The sequence below is a fragment of the Lissotriton helveticus genome, chromosome 5_1 (genome assembly GCF_964261635.1).
Source record: "Lissotriton helveticus chromosome 5_1, aLisHel1.1, whole genome shotgun sequence".
Lineage (NCBI taxonomy): Eukaryota > Metazoa > Chordata > Amphibia > Caudata > Salamandridae > Lissotriton > Lissotriton helveticus.
Genome location: NC_136065.1, coordinates 229,057,705 through 229,074,283, shown reverse-complemented (window position 1 = coordinate 229,074,283; position 16,579 = coordinate 229,057,705). Strand labels below are relative to the sequence as shown.

General features: G+C 41.8%; 1 protein-coding gene across 3 annotated transcripts in view; it reads left to right on the top strand.

Moving 5' to 3' along the window:
- Positions 1 to 16,579, top strand: part of RABL6 (RAB, member RAS oncogene family like 6) — a 418,930-nt gene that overhangs the window by 366,822 nt on the left and 35,529 nt on the right. Inside the window, exons 12-13 of one of the 3 annotated variants that reach the window (XM_078642071.1) lie at positions 4,865 to 5,216; positions 12,997 to 13,171. In XM_078642071.1, the coding sequence (XP_078498197.1) occupies positions 4,865 to 5,216; positions 12,997 to 13,171 (527 nt within the window). Of the gene's footprint in view, positions 1 to 4,864; positions 5,254 to 12,996; positions 13,172 to 16,579 lie in introns of those variants that run through there. The other 2 variants (XM_078642072.1, XM_078642073.1) reach the window with 2 other exon arrangements.

The following is a 16,579-nucleotide window of genomic DNA, read 5'->3' as shown; positions in this document are numbered from 1 at the left end:
GCTTGTAGCAAACAATAGAAGTTCCTAAAATTCACTGAAATTAAGCTTGGCTGCAGGTAAATTATGATTTCTTTTGCCCATGAGACATTAAATATGTTAACAAAAACCCTCAAATTCCCTGAAAAATAAGTAACCTCACTCATGATATCCAAAATGACATAAAAAATCACCTAGTGTGTCTAGTACAACCTATGAAGATCACAGTGATAATAAGCTGTATGTGGTGTTATTTTCTGAATTATTCTTCTGCACCTGTATAATGGGAGATTGAGTAGTGAAGATTGAACATCCAATGCAGAAGTTGGCAATATGAGATGGAAAGACCAGAACACGTTTCACTTTCGTTTTGCATGAAGTGCAGAAATGGCCTACAACTGAAATACCCCTCACTTGAAAGATTTTCCACCACCCCCTGAAGTAGCTCTCACACATGTTTTGCACAAGGCAGGTCGCTGAGGTGCTCATATGTTGTGTTCTGTTTCTCTGCGATATGAGCTGCTGATGTACCAATTCCCCTGTCCATTGCCCACGTGTTGCTTGAGAACATTGCCAGAGTATTGTCCATCAGCTCTTACATCTGTTTACCCTATATGTGAAAAGCGGTATCTCTGGTAGCTAAATGTCTATCAAATCCAATAAATCACTAATAGTAATGAAGTTGTTTACAGGCAAAAGGGGGGGGGGCAGGGGTTGATTAGGCTTTCATCTCCATGTTGTCCACATGGGCAAACAGCTTTGCACAGTTTCCACCATCACTTGATGACAGATCAGAGAGAAGGACCCTGCTTTCAAGAAAGTTGGAGAGTGTAGCCCACCACAAATAGTTTAAAGTAGAGGTAGAGTGAGGTAAATCAAGCCTTTTAGAAGGGCATAGCACTGTCATTGTAGTAATCTTGCCTAGCATTACCTGTGGTAGCAGGGAGCTACACAATATCAGCAATCCCATCAGGGAGCTACACACTATCAACAATCCCAAAAGGAGCCGAACTGAACAAGCAATGTGTACTGATTTTTCACATAGGTGAAAATCATCATCTGGATGTACATCACTCTTTCTGCCAGTGAAAAAGTGTGCAAACATTAGCTACCCAACACTGCCCGCATAAATAATACATTAAGATGTCCTCCTTACTTTTGCTGGTAAACTACATCAGTAATGACACAGCTGGAGTTACACATACCACAGAGTATGGTGAAGTCAGAGTGCATTATTACAGCAGAATTCTTGAGTTTTCCATGAGGAATGGGGAAGAAACCCAGGAATCCATGCTGGTGCACTTATTCCTGCATGTTTTCCCTCATTCCAGGCATGTATCGCCACACAGATCACACTAGGTTTCTCCAGTTGAAATCTGCGCTGAGAGGGAAACTTGTAATGCTACAAAAGGAGGTACTGGGTTGTTCCTAGGATATTAGTGCAGGTCAGAGGTTTTGTGGATGTAGAATGGTGGTTAAATGGTAACCAGCCAATGGGTATCCATTTTGTTGGATATAATGGCCTCACACACCCTTGCAGGTGTCATGCTTCATCATGGGCCGGTGCTCCTCGTTGGGTGGGCGGTGCAATACCCAACGGGCTACACCTCAAAAGAGGGGCTCTTTAGCGGAGATCTTTTTTCCAACTGCCCATGGGTGAAGTGTGGGTGAGGGGCCAGAAATGGTAGTAGACGGATCGTGAAGTTTAAATAGCACAGGAGTACCAGAAGGAACTTTATTCTGATGGTCCCCTGCGTTAATTAAAAACAATAGTTAGTCATGGAGTTGTGGAAAATTATGTTATCCGTACTCGAGACTATACTACAAAGTGATGATAATGGTCGACATGTTTCTCGCATAGGGTGAGATTACCCGCGATTCATCAGGACCTAGAGGGTTACTATCTACTGTGTTGCTGATCTGCCTAAGTATCAGTGTTCACAGTGTAACAGTGTATGGAAAGTACCTGTTAATACAATGTTCCAAGCCTAAGGGTCAGTGGTAACTTGTATCAGCAGTTCCTGGCGGGAATGACATCAGTAAGTCTAGCCTCTGTTGCTAAAGTTAGTTCTCCTGTGCCAGTAGTGGAACGCCTACCCCTCACCGCCAGGACCGGATTGGGCACTATCCGGCACTGACCCTTAGGCTTGGAACATTGTATTAACAGGTACTTTCCATACTCTTTGATGTGAACACTGATACTTAGGCAGATCAGCAACACAGTAGATAGTAACCCTCTAGGTCCTGATGAATCGCGGGTAATCTCACCCTATGCGAGAAACATGTCGACCATTATCATCACTTTGTAGTATAGTCTCGAGTACGGATAACATAATTTTCCACAACTCCATGACTAACTATTGTTTTTAATTAACGCAGGGGACCATCAGAATAAAGTTCCTTCTGGTACTCCTGTGCTAATTTAACTTCACGATCCGTCTACTACCATTTCTGGCCCCTCACCCACACTTCACCCATGGGCAGTTGGAAAAAAGATCTCCGCTAAAGAGCCCCTCTTTTGAGGTGTAGCCCGTTGGGTATTGTACCGCCCACCCAACGAGGAGCACCGGCCCATGATGAAGCATGACACCTGCAAGGGTGTGTGAGGCCATTATATCCAACAAAATGGATACCCATTGGCTGGTTACCATTTAACCACCATTCTACATCCACAAAACCTCTGACCTGCACTAATATCCTAGGAACAACCCAGTACCTCCTTTTGTTGTAGACAATACTAAGGCACAACTGTGGTTTGGACATTCCACTTCCCTTAAGTGGTAAATGTGCCCTTCTGATCGACCGAGATCGCCTCTCTCCCCCTTTTTGAATCCAAACTTGTAATGCTCACTCAGGGCTAGCAATACCAGTTCAGTATGTAACGCCTTTAACCTGAGAAGGGGTGACTGAGGACCGCTCCCAGTTAATCGAGAAACCCACATCTTGATAAAGAGCAATTGTACTTCATCTCTACTCAAGACCTTATATCAGAGAGCCTGCATTTACTAGCCATGTAACTAGGTTGGGTACAGATGAATGCATTGGAAGAAGATGAACTACCACCACTGCGTCACCTTGGTGGAGCCTCTGGAGGCTGAAGCCAGGCCAAACAGGAGAAGAGCAACCTGGTAAAGTGTGCTCCTTTAACACATCCAGAATATATGCTGTTATGTTTGAAAAGTGGAATTAAGCATTTTGAAAGTATAGCAGCATTCAGTCCGGAGACTGAGGAATCTGCTACAAAGCAACCATCTACAACTTCTCCCTTTTCCGAAATTTTTGGGGAGATTGTAGAATTTGGCAAGATTCCCTTCTGGTACTTCAGTACCAGGAAACACTAGGAGTAGCTGACTTAGCTCTTTTCAAATGCTCCCTCTTTTAATCTTCCCCTTTGCCATAAAGAAGCAGATCTCTTAAATCAAGATGTTTGTGATGTGAAGTCTCAGAGAAATGCTTGTTGGGAGATGGGGTAGTTTCTTTAGAAAGGGGAGATCATTACATGCTAAAATTCTTTGAAGCAACCATGGTCCGAAGTTATTCTTTTCTTTTTGGAAGCTAGAACAGCATCCCCCAATTCTTGCTGCTGAAGTGCTCAGAGTAGTTCATGACTTTTTGGAGAGGAGGAAGATGCGCAACAAGGACAGTAGTTGTCTTCCTCTACCTGATCCTCTTCCTCTAGAGATTGAAAAAAAAACACTTACAGTAGATGCTGAGTTTGCTATCACAATCTGTTCACCTGTTGGATTTCTGGTATTGTTGGAATGTCTTAGTTGTGAATCATGCCCAAATCTCCAGCATTGGCTCTACTCTGCTTGAACCTCTCAAACAAAGTGTCTGCTTTTTCCCTGCAGAGCTGTGGTCACTTTTTTCTATTGGACAATTAAGGTAGAAGTAGGTTAGGAAAGAGGTATTGAGCTTATTTGTACAGCACACGTTTGCCTATGAGGTTCTTGGCACTGAACAACTGATGTTTGTTACCCAACTAAGTGGGCAATGACAGGAAGATGAACTGAGTACACCGACTAAGATTTCCACCTGCGACCATGGAGTCAGGCACAGATTCCTTCAGTGGGTGAATTAGTCAGTAGAGCTCTCAAGCATTTCTGGAGAGCGAAATACTCAATGTACAAACACAACATTAACCACCGTGAGTGTTTTTTAGAGTGCCTAAAACCTGTCTGTTTTTGTTGCAACATTCTAATTCTGTTTTTACGGGGATCTTGTCTTTCAACTTCTAGCACCCAGAAGCTTAAGTTGTGGCGATGTACTGCACTTTGCAGATAGTTAATGTTACGTATCTTCAACATGAAAAGTCATTGAGAAGCAGTATTTTCAGTGGACTAGCCCTCTCCATAAAGACACCAAATTGTTGTGTCCCCACTAAATGATCGTACCATAGGGTTTATCCTAATTACAAGATAACCACTCATATGTACCTTTGCTTACAACTTCAGTTTTCCTACGCTTCCTTGTCAACCCACTCATTTGTTACACATTACTTGAAATAAAGTTGTTAGGTAAACCGTTTTATACCGGTGTCCTTTACATGAGTCAGAGTATGGAAACTTGACGCTCATACAATCATCGTCCTTCAGCCCTCTGTCCCACTCATCTACTAGATCTCGTTAGCTAATGCCTTCATTATTAGATTCTCCCTTGTGTTGTAAAAAACTCTGTGGAAGTGTCAGCCAAGATAAATGTATATACCATCAGACTATGGTGTGATGTTGAATATGTAAGGTATTGCTATATTTTGATGTACACTCCATAAAAAAGTATCTCCATAATATTCCTTAAATTCCTCAGTGTTTTGATGCTGATATTAATTATTTGTGCCTCAAAAATGTTTTTCTTTTATTCTGTACACGTTTGTATTTTTCCTCTCAAGGTCTTCCAAAAATTCCATCAAACCCCAAAATGAGTCTGCTTTCACAAAAGTAATGGAACCGAACCTGTTATTCAGCTCATCGCTAGTGTCTGCGCCTGAGAAAAATAGCAGCGCTAAGCTTTCTACTGATGTATATGCTGGAATGGCCTTGACTCCCCAAGCTGTGTCGTCACAAGCTCCGAAGCCCCATACTGCAGGCCAGGTATCTGCGACGAGACACAAAGGGAAGGAAGGGGGGAATACAGAGTCGGACAGCGAATTGGAAGGACCGATCGCCACCCAATTGCTTTCGTTTGTTATGGATGACCCGGATTTCGAGAGTGAGGACTCTGACAAGGCAGCTAAAAAAGTGGTAATTTGCCAGTTTGAAGAAAGGCTTTCAACTGCATGTGAGCATTGCATGGTCTTCTCTCCATTAGATATTATCCATTGTTTACACATTTAAAGGTAATGGATAAGGCAAGCCAAGTTGTAGGTTCTGTGTTCTCTGTGAACTCCATTAAGAGCAAGCCACACCATATGCCTCTGCCAAGCAGGCTACATTCTGCAATAAGGCTTGCTTTACTTCAGCAGCCTTCTCTGATTGCAATGGCATCCTATGGCATTGTTGCTTTATTTAAGAATCGTTGGCTTTCTCACATGATCAATAGTTGTCACAAAAAAAGACTTGATTCCAATGTTTAAGGAACCGGTGTATGAAAATCTTGTTCCCTGTAAGGGTGTACTCTTTATCGGTGACTCACTCGATAAAAGGAGCATTCCGTTCATTCCACTACCAGCAAGTAAGTGGCAAGGTTTACCAGACGAGATTCCAGTTTTTCAAATGTGGCATTGCATTGTTTTAAACATATTCTCCGCATCCTCTCAACTAAAATGTTCAGATCTAGTTAATAGTAAATCATCGACCTTTTGATGTTGACATCATACATTGTCATCGGAATGTAAGTCAACCAAATTATGCGACTGTTCATATTTCCCAGAATTTGTGGTGCATTTGTGAATGTAGATATGAAATATTTTAATAGTTTCTGGTAGTAGGGAACAGAGCGAACAATGTAAGTCACAGTACCAGTCTGTTGACTCTGACTTTACACTCAGTTTTATTTAACGAAACACACAATGAAATTGAATCTTTACTTTTTAATCCTGGTGAGTGACTTAGAACCAGTTGAGCTTCTCCAGGTAAAATAGTGGCACATAGTGCTTCCAGTTGGTTCTCTTCTCAAATAACCATTATGACCTCTCTGGAAAAGTCTCACAGCAAACATGCAAGTAAATCTGGTGGCTAATTTAAAATATCTCACAACTTTTTAATGGTAGGTGTGACTCCCATCTTAGGATTTTCTTTGATATTTGTAAACAGTAGAATATCTCCACCCATGTACTGGATCCTGCAGCACATAAAAATACCTCAAATATTCATTTTTGAACATAGTTTAGTGAAGGATACTTGTCCAGAAGTGGCAATCTTTGCTTTCGAAGAAGAAAAGGACACTGCAGGTGAGTGAGTGAATGAATGAAAAAGAATTTACAAAGCACGTAGCTACCCCAAGGCATCCCAGGCAACTCCATCATCATTATATATCAACAGTGGAGGAACCTGCATGCGTGACCTCTTACACCTCAAGAAGAGGATGATCTACTGGTTGTGTCTCAGCAGGCTGTAATACTACTTGTTCTTCACCCAAAGCAAATAGTAAATTTCTGGAGGTACCACCTGAGCCAGTAATTCTTCCTCTGCATCCACCATCACTCCCACATCCCAACGATGATACATCCACCACATGAAATAGAGGTACCAAGGTACAGGGATATCACACTGAAGGCACAACATTTCTCTGTGGCACACACAATGCTGCAGCGCCAGATTTTGAAGACCTGATTCAGATTTGGGACATATTCACATAATATATGAGATATCTCCACACAGAGGTGTCCAGTGGATGAAATTGTGAATTAAATAACAGAGTTGACAGAAAACTAAACACCAGCACCACAGTTTAGCAGACAGAAAGATCTGTCATCTCAAAATAGTAGCTGGAGGCTTCACAAAGTCTTGTGGTTCCCCCTATGAGCAAGCACTGTAGTGTCTCACCAAAACCTTTTTGACGCCAGCATCTATCCGGGCCACTAAGAGAAGGTAAGAGAAGAAACCTCTTCATTTGCGAAGTCCAATGTCTCGCCCCATACTAGTCTTGTTAGTGTGTAACTTCTTTGTCAATATAATCAGCTTCTTAGGAAAAGGACAACTGTAATCTTTAGGACTTGTCAGATGGCTTCAACATTTCCCCTAGCAGCAGGTTAATGAGATCTTGTGGGTCTTTATTACTATCCCTTGTAGGGTTTGGGTTCACAGATCTCCTTCAAAGAAATAGAATAGAGTTCTTCAAGGATAGCTTCAAGGAAGGACAACCTCAGATGAAATAATGACTGCAACCAGGGCTACAGTTCAATTAAACAGGGGTTGCTATGGTCACGGCTACTTATGAAGCATGCACTGTGGCTCAGCTTACCACTGCTAATTCAAATGCACAGCACTCACTCCTAGACGTTACTTACCCATGCTCATTGTTATTCTATGTTGAAACAGATAAGAAATTCCAGAAAAGATTCTTATGCTGAGAGTTTGGTTAGGCTTCAAAAGAGAAGCGCTCCCTACGATCCAGCTAAAGTTGTGCAGGAGCAGTCACTGAAATTAGTGGGTTTAATCACCTGTTGATAAAGGCATGAAAATAAGCCACTCCAAATCAACCAGTCTTTTTTTCTACCATCAAAAGGAGGCTGCCAGAAGTGAAGGAGCAAGTCTCCATTGCTCCACTAGAAGTCCTAAATACTTGCTAATTCTGACTTTACTGTTCAGTGTCTTGATGAGCAGAAACATACTTAATTGTTATTCAGTTTGGCCGAGTATAACTAAAGACATAATGCTTCTAATCATAGTATACAGTATTTACAAGGTCAGGTGTTTTTGTTCTTGGTCCAGTGTTCCACCCAAGTCATCAATATCATTGTTCCTTTTCCCCTAACCTCTGTATTAGCTAGTACAGGAATTTAAATTGATAATAAAAAAATATGTAGCTTGAATTACCAAACACCCTAGAATCAAAAGAACATACTTTCTCTACTTTTTTTTTAAGTTGGAAAGAAAAGTCAAAATCTAGAACTTGGTCCCATTTCGATGACTCAACTTGTGGAGCACATGGACCTAGTGAGAAATATTCAGGCTGTTGATGCTACATATTTATCCGCAGTTATGGCACGCTATTTTCATATCCCTGAGAAAAAATCTGCCTACTTTAAGGTTGTCTGGCAAAATTACTAATTCAAGGTTGCTGCTATTTGGTTTTAATTCGGCCCATTGCATTTTTGTTCTTGTGCTATTCAGTGGTAGCAACCTTGCCTGATGGTTTAGATCACATTTGTCTATTCACACGTGAACCATTGTTTAACTCACACCCGCACGAAAGTCTAATAGAAATTTAGTTGATTTCATAAGTTGTTTACAATGTGGGCCTGCAAATTACGAGAATCCGCTGTTGTACTAGCGCAGTCATTCCAATTATTGGGAGCATTTCTTAGCACAGGTGTCACAAAAATCTAGATACCTATTGTTGGATGTTGGCAACTCCAGACATTCATTCAACAGCCAAACATATTTTCTGTTTTTCTTAGTGTCTGTGGCGTCTAGGACATTTATAGACCTGAATGGCATACTCCCATGTGAAAGCCCCAAGTGACTATTCAGAAGATAATCGTTCTTAGATGACCGGCTAACACTTTCTCAGGATACCCTTTCCACTTTCAACTGATGCAGCAAAGGGATATGCTAATAAGAATACTATAACAAGAAACATTTCCGTTGATGACAGCTTGCACACACAGGTGATCTAACAACCCAGGGAAGTTGTGGACCTGGAAAGAGTCTTACTGTGTAAATATGTGGATGTCCAGAACAGTCTGTTTAGCTCTGCTATCAGAATCTTCTGTGTCTATCCTAAGCCATAGACAAAAAGGGAGGAGCAAACATACATTTGGTATTATTACTGGCCTGGACCTGTCAATATTTCACCAGTTCATATGCTGGGTATAAAAAATGGCAAAGCGAACGGCGAACAAATGTCACCAAGAAGAAAATGAAGCGGTCTTGTCAATGAGAAATGCAAAATTCATTAGAAATCCAAAAAAGCAAAAATATGTGTCTAGGTCTGCATAGCCCACCTCCAGAAAATGCCCTGTGTAGAGATGGACTACGGACATTTCTTTCTGTGAAGAAGAGAATCATTTGTATGACCCAAAACTGCCTGTGCCAGTGGTGGTAACTGGGTAACTGGGGTCTTCTTCTCCTGTCCCAAAAGCTAAGCAGGAAACTTCTGTGCTTATCGGGTCTCCCTTTCAAGATGGTGGACAAGATCCTGCACCCCAACATTCCGTTGCTGTACCTTGCCGCCATGCTCTTGAATGCATGCAGTATAGGGAGCTGAACCTACCTTCAGACTGAATATACTGAATATACTTTCTTACGGGTAATCAGTAGAAGGGAAATGGAGCTCAACAAGAAATGCATGTATCATAAAGTTAGTATGGATGTGGTGCTCATAAGGTGGGGAGATTAACCCCATTCCCCAATGTTTGATCAAAGATCACAAATGCAGTACAATCTTAGCCTCTAGCACACGCCTATATAAAATACATATAGTTAATTCAGATATGTTCAAAATTTCATTGGGTAATTTTATTCTTTCATTCTGTTGTTCAGTTGTTTGTTCTTCACCACGAAGCCAACACATTGTTTGTCGAAAAAGGGGATTAACCTGCAACTTCCTCAGGGTTGTCTGTTTCTCAGAAGTCATCCTATCTTATTGTCGGTTGTAATTCTGTCCCGGTAAAGCGTGCTTTATGCCCTGTAGTTTATTGGTTTGTCCTCTAGCCTCTAGTAAAGTCTGATATAATTGTGTTTCATAACCAGTTAAGAAAAAAATTCATTGTAAGTACCCATATCCGGTAAGGTGATAAGTTGCTCTATAAACCGCGTTGAGCCAGTATGCTCGATATCCAGCATTATTGAAACACAATTATACCAGACTTTACGAGAGGCTGGAGGACGAGGAGGAAATTACCTACAGGGCACACAGCAGACTTTACCAGACGGAATTACAGCTCACCAGCTGATTACCCTTCAATGTTCCATTCCGGCAAATCCTGGTATTAGCCCTCTTGCCCCTTTGCACCCCAAACTTTACTATCTCTTTGCAGCTTATATTTATGTCATGTTTTGAACTGATCTGTCCTTTGTGCTGTCATTCTCCCTGCTTTAAAACTGTTTTAATCTAAAGACCAAAAAAGAAAGCTCCCCTAAGTGTTCCACTCACTATTTCCAGTTATGTTAAGTATGGCCATCATTGGTGCAAGGTTTGTGTATTGTGTTTCTTCAACAGTTGGTAACATTGCTACTGCGGTTGTTTCCTAATGATGGATTCACTGACTAATCTCCCAAATACTGGCCCTTTTACTATCGCTCATATACTACTACTGGATCATTGATGTAACTTCTGTACAATATTTCTCTTAAAGATAATGATTAAGACATTTTATAAAAATATGATGTACACAACCTCATGTGATCGTCTGCTATGCAAGATGTACTGTCTTCTATATTAACATGTTGAGCATAATTCCACCAGCTAATGGTTGGTTCCAGAAGTATCATAGTGTAAAAAATAATAATCATTGAAATAAAGTTTTTCAATGTTTGGTTTGTGTTGACGCTGGCAGAGCCAGGGTATGACGTTGACCGTAAACCCACAGTATGTGACCATTTTTCAAAAAAAGTTCCACTGTTGGGTTTGGAGGTGCACACCAAGACTCTGAAATACCGTCAACAGATAATGGGAAGTTGCTGAAATTTCAGGGATTTTCTGGCTCTCGCTGCTGGATTGAGGTTTTCTTCAGAGTGTTCTCCAATTTGGTTGGACACTGGTATTGGAATTAAGCAGATTCCCTGGGATCCTCGACTCGCATCATAGCAAGAACACAATTTTCAAGTTCTGCCCAAACTGCCTTAGAGAGTTTGCCCTAAATATTGAACATCCACTACGCATGTTTCCGTCTGCATGGGACCATAACTCTGATAGTCAAAATGCATCTTGCCTTCTGGGCAGAGACTGACTTGGCATGGCTGTCGGAGCTTGAGAAGCAGAGAAGTCTGTGCATTCAATGGAGATGGGTTTCTCCAATGATGACATAGTTGAGGCCAAGGAGGCTCAGGTTAAAAACCAGGAGAACCAAACATTCAGCTTATACATCAAGAGCTTGAAAGTTCACACCATAGAAGGGAATGTAAGTCTACAGTGCCACAGTAAACAAGTCTGCTGGAGACGTTGAAAGACAAGGCTTACAAACTGCCTGTGGGACTGACGAAGTTTTCGAGCAAAGAAAACAAGGCTGCAAAAACATGAGCTTCTTTCTCATCGCAAAATAGATTGGGTTGTGGGCCAAATTTTCTAGTGATATTAAGTAGTTGTAATTCCTATGTCACTTTATCCCCGAACTCATCCATGTTTGAATGATAACCAGTGTAAGGATTAAATCTAGATTTAGCCCTGAGCCTGTTATCACTACCAGACTCTCTGTAACGTTTAGAGCAATTAATAATTCCTGCATAGCTATGTTGTCGTCATTTTCAATTGATAATAAACACTGTACATCACGTATGTCACCAATTGTTTGTTTAGCCGGTAATCGTTCACATATATCAACCACAGGTTTATTTACTTGCTCTGAGAAATATTCTTTTAATTTCAAAGATCGTAGAAATGTATACAGCTCTACGTGAACGTCCACCACATCCCCCCATTGTGTCGGACAAAAAACAAGTCTCTTTTTCAATGCTTTGCATTCATTTTCCTCTAAGGATCTACTAGAATTAATGATCTGAGGGTCCATCTGTATGACACTTGATTGTGGTCTATGTACAGTTGTGTCCCTAACTTCTGTCATTCCATTAGTTTCTGTCATTAAATAAATGTGAAGTATGGGGACTGACTCTCCTAATTTTTCTTTGAGCAGGTTAGCATGCCTTGAGTCTCCTGTTTTCCCTTTCCCATTCCTCCCACCTCTCCTTGTCTTTTTGTTCTGTTTTTGCACTGTCTGTCGCCTGTCTTTCCAATTCCTTCTGAAAATTGGAGGCTCCTTCCCCTAAAGGGTTGTCTGACTGTATTGTGCTAGATGTTGTACTCTCAATTGAGGCTATAGAGCTACTACTAGCTGACTTAGTATCCTAACTTTCTTTCCTGTCCCTCTTTCTATCCTCCATTGTGATTAAGTTATCGTATTTTTTCGCAAAGGTATAAATGCGACCATCCCTATAATCTCGATCGTCACTTTGATCTTACGCATTTTGTTATCCCTTAAGTATTGTTGGTGGTCTTCTATTACCTTATTGATGATGGCATAGTTATTATCAATTAAATCCTTACAATCCATTTCCTCTATCTCTTGCTCTAAGCTCTCAATCTCTGTTTGAAGTTTCATCCCCTTTTCAGTCGCATATTTGAGAATTTGCATCATGGTGTAGGTTGCCCCCTCTAGGTTGCTTTCTCAGTCACTCAGCAACTCCTCACCCAAATCTTCAAACGTGGGGAATATAAGAATGCACAGACCTCTAGGGATTTTTTTATTATCTATATACTGCTGTGCCGTGCTAGTTCTTGTTTTTTCACATGTTCCAATTTAAAAAAACATGATAGTAATCCAGTGTTCTGTTGGTCCCTTGGTAATAATGGTGACGCAGTAAACCCCTTGCCAAAAAGGTCTTGTGCCAGTTCTTCCCTTCTGTCAATCAGCTTCGGCATTTTGTATTATTTAAAGTCACGAAAACAGTGAGTGCAGCAAAGTCCAGTGCGGAGATTTGTTAACAAACCATATACTTCAAAATCGCATCTTATTTATGGTAGGTTGTGCCCTAAATAAATGCTAGTCATATAGCATAAAAATGAAATTAACATTCACACAATATTAAGGTGTTTGTGGGTGACGTGTGAACAATTTATGATTTCTAGAAAAAGCTTCTGTCATGTATTTCACTAACTTGTTTCCGTCCTTCTTTTGTTCCAATTATATCTCTTGTCCTGTAGGATGACTTCCCGGTCCGTGAGGACATCTCGGACATCTCGGAAGAGGATCTGGCTACTGGAAAGCATGCTGAGACTCTAAAGCCCACCACTGTCCAATCCTTCAAACTGAAAAATGACTCTGATCTCTTTGGCTTGGGTATCATTGATAAGGCTACTAAAGAGAGCAGTGATGAAGGTAATGTAAATACAGCCTTTACATGAACAGCTTTGTTTTTGCATTGTCTAACATTATCGTCAAATCAATTGTCTTCTCAGGTTCTTTGATTGTTCAAACTAAACATTCATTGAGTACCATGACGTTTGGTCAGTTAAAAAGAGGTTTTACAGTATTGCAAAGGCGTCGTATTTTGCGGCGAGAATTCCATATCATGTCTGCCTATGGTTTCTGCACTTGATACCGTCATGATTTTCTTTTTGTGTTAGATAATAAAAACCAGGACGTTAAGAAGCTGAATATATACTTTGTTCAAATATTTATGGAGGATGGAGCTCCTCTGTAAGTGCCAAAAATGAGCTTGCACAACAGATGTCAATTGCAGAATCACAGAATGGCCTAGCATGCTCACCCCCACCAATGACACCAGCAGGATTCTGAATGTCAGAAATTCTAATCCTAGCGAGGCAGATTGAGCCCCAGATCTTTCAGAGGTCAGTATATTGAGTAATATTAACATGGTAATAGTAATATTTCTTAGAGTCCTCACCGTTGCAATATTCCCAAGTGCTGGACTGGATCCAGATAAATTCAACAGCAGTGGGCGCTGGCACATGACATTGTGCGGCTCCTCTTTGAAATGAGAGCCACATTTACTATACGCTGACATGAATGTCTTTCTTTCCGGGTCATCTGCCTGGACACAGGACTTTGCTCCCAGCTTTTGTTGTTCTTCCAGCAGTTTCCAAAACTATAGACAGTGTACTTGGAAAGTATGTCCCCTTCAAAAACTACAGGCTTCAAACCATGAAGAGACTGCAGGAGGCAAATGTTGGTCATGCACACAGTGTGTCTTTGGTGCCTTGGCTTCTGTCACTACTCCAAATCATGCGACATATGTGCCCTTATGTACCTGAAAGCAATCCAGGACTGGTAGGTGAATCTGTACATAGACTAACGCAAAAAAAGTTTGAGATGGAAGCAGAGGTCTTGCTGCCACTCCAGGTTTCGGTGTCTGTCCCAGTCACAAGGCTGTTTCCGTAAATGATCAGCTTCCTTCTCAAAGTCTTCAAGTAATTCAAAGTGTAAATCTAAGCGCAAACAAAAAAAGACAACACACCCTCAGCACCTTGATGCCCTTATGGGTGATTAGCTGAACTCTACAAATTTACATTACTTAACGCCGGACCCATTTAGTTCGGTAAAGAGGGCACCAGGGGCAATATGACAAACATCACACTCCTTCGGAGACTCCAGTTTTAGAACCAACCTCGCAGTAGATAGCAGCCTTGAAAGAGGCTATGCTGCACATCTTTAGTGCGAATTAGACTTCTTCTGGTGCGCCTTTTGGTCCTCATGGAGCTCCTGGGCTTCCAGTCATACTACCGCAGGTGGGTCCTCCCACAAAGCCATCTGTCTCCTTGGGGCTATTTACTAGACCTTTATTGAATTCATTACAGACTTCCACACCGGCCCCAGTATGTATTCCAGTTCCCGTTAGACTCACGGATACTTACTCATACAGTCCCAATAGAAAATCCAGGGTAAAACTCTAACCCAGTGCCTCTATCTGCAGAGGCTCTATTCTCTTTTTAACTCTGAACCTATACAAGAAACACATGGACTCCCTTAGGGCACTGATGGTTAGGGGGAGTGTGATGGGTTGTCCCCTGCTCACTATACTGATGAAGCCCTATGCTTGGATATACAAAATGGCAGTGGTTTAGACTCTTCCACTGAAACAGAGCTTGACTCGTCACATAGGCCCTTAATGTAAGAATGTGTCTCATTGGAGAGCAACTGAGTTGCTGGACTTGCAGTTGCCTTTTTGTAACATTCTAATGTTTGGCGAATGCTGCAACCAGTGCTGATGCTGTCTGGGCCCTTGTTACTGCCTAATGGAGCCTTTACTGATGTTTTGATTGCAACATGGTCCAATCCTTGTTCTTAACTGCCAGTAGTCGGCAAAATAGATCCACACCCGGTGATACAAGCCTCCTAATTAATCATCTTACACCTGAGATCCTCATTGTGCAGGCCTCAACTAGCAAGGCCAGTCTTAATTCCTTGCTCAGGCTATCTGTGGAGGCCTGGATACCACTTCTTGTCTCGGCACGGCTGTTGCCACCAATTTCATGCTTAGAAAGCACACATTTATGAGTTTGACCAAATTTGCGGGTGATTGGCAAACGTCCCTTATGTATATGCACTACAATTAGTCCAGATCTTATGGGGAAAAGCAGGCTTGATGATAGAGAGAATTAAAGACCGCAGAGCTACTACATGTTTGTTTGTGTTATTGACTCTAGCAAAACAATTTCCCCATCAATTTAGTTAATTCAGAGCCTATTCTAGGGGGCTAGCCTATATGCACTGTCAGCTTCCACTACCAGTGGTACCACAGATAGTCTTGTCTTTTCTGGGCCATGGACGCAGCACGGCAAGTACCGCACACGCCAGGTGCGTCCATCATCATCTAATTCTTCCTCCCTGTGCTTAAACAGCTGCCAAGCCATTTTAGTTTGTCTTCCATTGGTCAGGTCATGCCTGTGGGAGGTAGAATCCCCCTTCTCACCCCGCTCCTTCCCCCAACTGTAGATCCATTACGTCAGACAAATGGGTCTCACAGATCTTTCAAAGAGGCTAAGTCCTACCTTTCATTTCATTTGTGTCCTATTTTGCCCCCATGTCAAAGCGAATTTTAGAATAGTGTTTGCCCATGCTGCCATTAAAACCTTTACTCTGCAAGTGTGCCATTAAATGGGTCTCAGACTCTGAGAAGGTGACAGATGCTTTTCACTCTACTTTCCTGCCCCCAAAACAGACGTAGATCTCAGTCCTTATCTTTGAACTTTACCCATTGAATTCCTTTCTGGGGAATGATGAATCCAAATTGCTCACACTGCCTCCAATCCTATCCACTCTTGTACCGGGAGACTGGATAGCTGACCCCGGTCTTGCAGGACACGTAGTTCCATATACCCTTTCAGCAGTACCACAGGCGATAGCTGCTCTTCAAAGTGGGCAAGAAACACTTTCAATTTGCTGTGCTTCCCTTTCTGCCACATCACGGCACCTCGGGTGTTCACAAAAATGATGGCAGTGATGGTCGCCACCTTTGGAGGTCAGGAGTAAATGTATTCTCATACCTAGACCATTGGCTTCTAAAGGTGGGATCTCTACTTCAGTTGTGGACCATCTTCTGACGACTGTCGACTCTTGACATCATTGGGTTTCACCATCAATGAGCCGAAGTCCCACTGAAGCCCCAAACAGAGGCTTACATTCATTGGGGCAAGTCTGGACACGGTGCATTCAAAGACCTTTCTTCCATCGCAGCACGTCTGGTACATTCAGAGTATGAACCTGATGTTTCATGATCAGTTCTGTATATTAGTAAGGACAGCTCTGAGGCTTCTTGACCTCATG